At 34.2% G+C, this 6,626-nt stretch overlaps 1 protein-coding gene across 1 annotated transcript; it reads left to right on the top strand.

The window, feature by feature from the left end:
• Positions 1-1,995: 1,995 nt before the first annotated feature.
• On the top strand, positions 1,996-6,317 carry LOC141343417 (leukocyte elastase inhibitor-like). Its single transcript, XM_073848015.1, has 7 exons — positions 1,996-2,039; positions 2,225-2,401; positions 4,473-4,640; positions 4,720-4,837; positions 5,035-5,177; positions 5,497-5,664; positions 5,916-6,317. The coding sequence occupies exons 2-7, from the start codon at positions 2,234-2,236 to the stop codon at positions 6,315-6,317; spliced, it is 1,167 nt and encodes a 388-aa protein (XP_073704116.1). The 5' UTR covers positions 1,996-2,039; positions 2,225-2,233.
• The last annotated feature ends 309 nt before the right edge of the window (positions 6,318-6,626 follow it).

Genomic DNA, 6,626 nt, shown 5'->3' with positions numbered 1-6,626 from the left:
GTTGACTTGACAGAGCAGAACAAATCCCATTGTCAAGATCTCAGCCACAAATAAATAAGTAAAGCTTGTTTAAATCCAGTTAAATCCAATTAATTAGCTACATGTTGATACAATTGAGTAACTTTTTATAACCACAGACAATTACAAAACAACTGTAAAATCATTAGTCAAATGTGTTTGAACCAAAACCTGAAATATTTTATAGAAACATGTTGCTTTGGTTTAACCCTTGTGCGACCTTATGCACATCTTTGTCCATTTCAGTTTAGTTTTTTGTTATAAGTGTGCCTGTGTTAGTGCCAACAGTATACATTTTGGCTCAGATGTTTATTTTTACTGAAATTTTAATATTTCACCCTTATTTCCTTCAAAAGATCCTACAAAAATACTCACACTCAGGACCTTAAGGACAATAATGTCCACAATAAAACTGCAGTTTTTTTTTAACCCAGGGCCATTTGATTATAAATTGACGCAATATTTGCTAATAGGCGTTCATTTTATCAGCAAGGCGTCAAATTTTACATTTTTTCCCATTTTTTACTAGATTGTGCCATTTTTTTTTTTTTTTTTTTTCAAATTTGGCATATACATTTTTTTTAATCTAACACTACATAAAATATACAAATATCTCAAAATAATGTTGTTGTTCTTCACTGACACACCCAGAGCCGCTGCTGGCCAAATGGGTGCCCTAAGCAGAATTTACTTTTTACTTTTTTACCAAATATTACGGAAGTAAAAATAAAATAATCAAAAAAACAGCTACTGTAGGGGCCAACATAGAACTTTATTCAAATAAAAGTAAATACATAAATAAATTGTATCATTTATAAATTACAATTGTAGCTCTACAGCAAAAAAAAAAAAAAATACTAACTAAAATTACACTTTAAATAAAACATTTAAAAATGTGAAATCTTAATAAAACAGTTTTATCAACAACAAAGAGTTACCTCCAATGGCTATGATTTTATTAATACAGTTGTCTGATTGATTTAATAGTCTCAGAATCATACAAAAGGAAATTAAGCAGTTTTACTATGATGAAACCATGGTTATCTGCCTTTTTTTTCTATCTTTCTATCATATCCATGCTTGTAAATTGTGTTTTATAGAATATATAATATTTGTATTAGTCTGTATTTTTTAAATAGATTTGTATTCTGTGTTTTTACCTGTTTACACCAAGGGTGTGAGAGAAACGAGTTTAAATATAATTATTTTCTTAACTGAAGGCTAGAAACGCATTTGGCACATCTTTTGTAACGTGATTTGCAGCCTTATTTGCTAGGTTGACTTAAAAACTTTAAAAAAGTACATTGCTTGTGCTGAAATGGAAGGTAAACAGCGGAGTGATTATTACATTCATTGAATCTACCAAAAATACTGATTAAAAATTATTAAAGGTTTTTTTTTGTAATGACACCATATGGTCATTATTAATCAATAATCATAATTGCCTCTGTGTCTTAATATAATGCATTTAAGTCATTTTGTTTACTTACATCTGCTTGTATTCATATTAAGAAGGACGCGTTAGTCGTGAAATTATTACCGACATTAAAACACATTATTAACGTCGACAGAATGAAATAAAGTTTCACAGGAAGTTTCATCTTGGGCTTTTTTTTTTCTTTCGTTTCTCGGCGCCGGACTGTTGATGTCTCTTTCCAGGACCAGGCATATTGTTCATCAATATTATTATCATCATTTTTGCCCAAGGCAGTCATAAACAGATGCTGCGCGTCATCACGTGTGCTTACTAGCCTATGCGTTCACCGTAAAATGCAATATATAAGTTTATATTTTTATTTATTTGTATATGTATATTATTAATATTAATTTGTTATTATAATATATAAAATCCAATTTTTTTGAGCAGCTGGGGTGGTGCCCCCCTGGGAGTTGATGTCCTACGCAGACTGCGTACTCTGCGTATAGGGAGCGGCTGTACTGGCCGTTTATTTGTAGCGCCGTCATTCCCATCACTGCCTCTGACACACGGGACGCTTCTTCACTTCTGCTGAATACTATAGGTAAAGCTTTTAACTCTCTTCTCTGTTAGTTTGAAGTACTTTTATATAGTTTAATAGAACTAACAAATTAGTACATTTCAGATCTGTGTAAACTAAAACTACTAGACATGTGATGCTGTTTACAAAGGAAATGACAACAACTGATCATTTTCATGCTGATAATGCATCTGTCCTTTCTTGCTCAGCTTGTGAAAATGGAGATTTTGTCTGCAGCAAACACACAGTTCTCTCTAAACCTGTTTAAGAAGATCAATGAAGGAGATGCATCAAAAAATGTGTTCTACTCTCCAATCAGCATCTCCTCAGCTCTGGCCATGGTGTCACTCGGAGCAAAAGGAAACACAGCCGCACAGATGTTTAAGGTGATCTCACACAATCTGAATTACTACATACTTTAAGCAGAGCCGGCCCAAGGCATAAGCGAACTAAGCGGCTGCTTAGGGCCCCGTGGCCACCAGGGGGGGCCCCCAAGAGTACATGAAATTACATGTTTTTTTATTTTTGTTTTTTATTTATATATGTATAATATTTCAATGGATATCATATTGGTAATGAAAACCATTATTCAATTAAAAACTACAACGCAATATTATTTTAACTGAACAACTGAATTTAACAAAACAATTAATAATGTCACAAAAAAGGACAGATATTTCTGGTGCAGAGAAAAGAAAACGGAAGAACTCAGAGGAAGAGAAAAAACAGCAAGATATATATTAAAAAAATGAGTATAAACTAAACAAGGCTAAATTGCAAGCTAACGTTAGCTGGCTAGTTAATTAAGCAAACAAGAAAGTTAATGTTTTATTTTATTTACATCTGCAAATTTAAGCTTTGCAATATTAATATATTATAATACAACATATTACTTAGCTGGATTAAGATTCAAGTTTTAGCATTCTGTGTAAAAATAACTTTCCTAGATTATATTTTTGTAATAAAAATAATCTTCTGTTTTATAACTTTGGTAGTGATACAGTTTAACATTACTTACATTGGTTTGGGGTCTGTGTTATTATATCATTATGTCTTAATGTTTTAGGTGTACAGATGGCTTGCTGCCATATATATTTTTCATAAAAAAATACCCTGTTTGTATTTGACTAATTTGTAGGTCTTTGGTATTTAGCTTTATATTTCATTATTTATTATATAATTTATTTTCTTTGTAGTTGATTGTATTGCACTTTTTACATGTTGCAAAAAAAAATTAAGTGGTTAAAGTGTTTACAGTAAGAGCATTGTCTACTAGTTTATTTTGCTACTTTTCAGTACACCACATTAAGTATGCCTGGTACTGCAAGACTTTGAATGTTAAAGTGCAAATTAACACCTGTCTACTCCTGTGGGTTTGCTACTATTACAATTAAAGATCATATCAATGGTAAAAACATTGGGATTATGTAAGAAACACAGCTACAAAATAATAAAATTTATATTGGGTGTGCTAGATTTATAGTGTGCGAATAATAAAGGATTGACAATAATTAGTTATATTAGTGGCACAGAGGGACCCCCAAATAAAATTCCACTTAGGGCCACCCGAAGGCGTGGGCCGGCCCTGACTTCAACTGAGAAAGAGTGACGAGACAGAAAATAGAAACAGCGGGAGAACAAGACCAGGAAGTGATGCAAGCCTTTTGCACAAGAGATATTTAAAGGAACAGCTCACCCAGAAATTAACCAGTGGTTCTTATTTACTCATCCTCACCACACTGTTGCAACTTGTGAATTATATTTCAAATATGCACTATATTTCCAAGCTGCAGTTATAGATTAATGTTCAGAGCATTCATTTAGAACTTCAGAACATTGATGTTGAGTTGAGGTTGAGATAAATCCTCTTACACTCTTAAAAATAAAGGTGCTTCACGATGCCATAGAATAAACTTTTTTAATGTAAATGGTTCCATAAAGAACCTTTAAGATCTGAAGAACCTTTCTGAACATCTGAAGAACCTTTCCTGTCCACAAAAGCTTCTTTGTGGCAAAAAAAGATTATAAAATATATTTTCAGATTATAAAAAGGTAAGAAAGAGATGGTCCCTTTTCTATGGCATTTCTGTAAAGAACCTTTTAACGCACTTTGTGTATTTATAATAGCAGCAGAATTTATCTGACATCATTCATTCATTGAAATGTCATTGTTTGTAGTGCATTTTAAACTTTCTAAGGGGTATTTAAGAAATGGATTCACAAAAGATGTTAAAGTCAACAGAACAATAAGATTTTTTTATTAGCCTCCACCCCACAGTCATTTTGACCTGAAAAGAGTTTTTTTTTTTTTTTTTTTTTTTTTGAAAGGGGTTCTTCTATAGCATCTTTTTATTTTTAAGACTTGATAAAAATATTGAATCCAGTATTTGACAAAGCCAGTGATTTCTGACTGGGAATACTACAAGGGTTTAATTCTACCATAATAATGCTGTGTAGGTCCTGGGTTTTAACAATCCTGCTCAGCCTGCACCTGGACAACAAACTGAGGAGCAAATTCATTCCAGCTTCAACCAGCTCATGAGTGAACTGAACAAACCAGGAGTCCCGTATGCACTGAGTCTTGCCAACCGCCTCTACGGGGAGCAATCCTACCAGTTTGTTGAGGTAAGACTCAATACAAATAATTCTAGGTTTGACAAGGTTCTGGAAATGATCTTGATTAAATAGGTTTGCTGTGTCACAGAAATTCCTTAATGATGCAAAAAGATACTATGAAGCCGGACTGGAGAAGGTGGACTTCATAAAGGAATCAGATGCTGTACGTGTCGACATCAACAAATGGGTGGAGAAAAACACTCAAGGTGAAACTTGAATTTATAGTAACTTTACACTCTTAAAAACATTTATTTGTAGTGCTTTTGGTTTCACATTTTCTTGAGTTGATGTATTGCATGACATTTTTTAGGACAAGAATTTAGAAATGTGAAACCCTTCTGGGCTGTTTCGAACTGTTGTATTTGAGTTCTTTGAGATACTATAATAGTATTTGCTTTTGTAGAAAAGATCAAGAACTTGCTCCCGAACGGATCCATCAATGCATTGACGAGACTGGTCTTGGTGAACGCCATCTACTTCAAGGGGAACTGGGAGAAGAAATTCCCAAAGGATGCCACCAGAGATGGTCAGTTCAAGCTGAACAAGGTGAGATGTTCTTTGCTCTAAAAAAATAAATAAAATATACAGGTTTCAAAATGGTGTTTTTATAGTGATGCAATTGAAGAACCATTTTTGGTTCCTCAAAGAACCCTTCAGTAAACAGTTCTTAAAAGAACCTTTTGAAGAATATTTTAAAGATCTATAAAGAACCTTTTCTGCATTTGAAAGGTTCCATGGATGTTCAAGGTTCTTCATGGAACCATCAATGCCAATAAATAACCGTTATTTTTAAGAGTGTTGTTGAATCTAAATATTTGAAATCAAATATTAGGATGTTTCATGTGTTTCCACTGATGCTTTGCAGACTCAAACTAAACCAGTGAAGATGATGCAAAAGACATCAACCTTTCCTCTGGCCTCAATACCAGAGATGGACAGTCAGGTTCTGGAGCTGCCGTATGTTGGGAAGAATCTCAGTATGTTGATCATCCTTCCTAATGAGATTCAAGACGAAACCACTGGCCTTCAGAAGGTGAGACAACATAGGTTCTGCTCCCAAAAAAACATCTTGGGTTCTCCAAGGAACCTTTTAGTGAACAGTTCTTAAAAGAAACAATAGTCTAAATAGTGTAAAGAAGCTTTTGTGGAATGGAAGGCTCCATAGATGTTATAGGTTCTTCACGGAACCAGAGGCCAATAAAGAATCTTTATTTTTAAGAATGCATGTGGCAAATACAAGTGCCAAGTATTAAACATACACATTAACATGACTTTCTTATCCAGCTTGAAAAGGCTCTGACCTACGAGAAGCTCATGGAGTGGACCAAACCTGAAGTCATGCATCAAGAAGAAGTTGAAGTATCTCTGCCCAGATTCAAGATGGAGCAAACCTATGACATGAAGAGTCTTCTGATCGGCATGGGAATGGAGGATGTTTTCGATGAAATGAAGGTGAATCTTTCAGGCATGTCGCCCAACAATGACCTGGTGCTGACGAAGGTGATTCATAAAGCCTTCGTTGAAGTAAACGAGGAAGGAACCGAAGCGGCTGCAGCCACCTACATTGAAATGAAGGATTGTCTGAGGATCCCACTGGTCTTTAACGCAGATCATCCGTTCCTCTTCTTCATCCGACACAATCCAACCAAGAGCATTCTGTTTTATGGACGCTACTGTTCTCCATGAGCGAGTCATGTGCTGTGAGACCCTGCTAATCAATTAAACTTTTTATTGGCTAAAACTGATATGTTGTCTTTTACATTTGTACCATTTTAAGAACTGTTTGTGTTTTTGCAATATAACTGAATAAATTTTGCTTGGGGGAGCTTTTGCTGTCGGTGGTGTTTCATAAAGCCTTTGTTGAAATAAATGAGGAAGGAACCAAAGCATTCAATGGCAAAAAGGATTTAAATGAGCAAATATTTAAGATCCAAGGATTTAATTATTAACATGTTTCTGGCATGCTTTGTGGGTTTGAAACAATTCTAGTAGCTT

The sequence above is a fragment of the Garra rufa genome, chromosome 9 (genome assembly GCF_049309525.1).
Source record: "Garra rufa chromosome 9, GarRuf1.0, whole genome shotgun sequence".
Classification (NCBI taxonomy): domain Eukaryota; kingdom Metazoa; phylum Chordata; class Actinopteri; order Cypriniformes; family Cyprinidae; genus Garra; species Garra rufa.
This window is presented reverse-complemented; position numbering and strand designations above follow the sequence as displayed.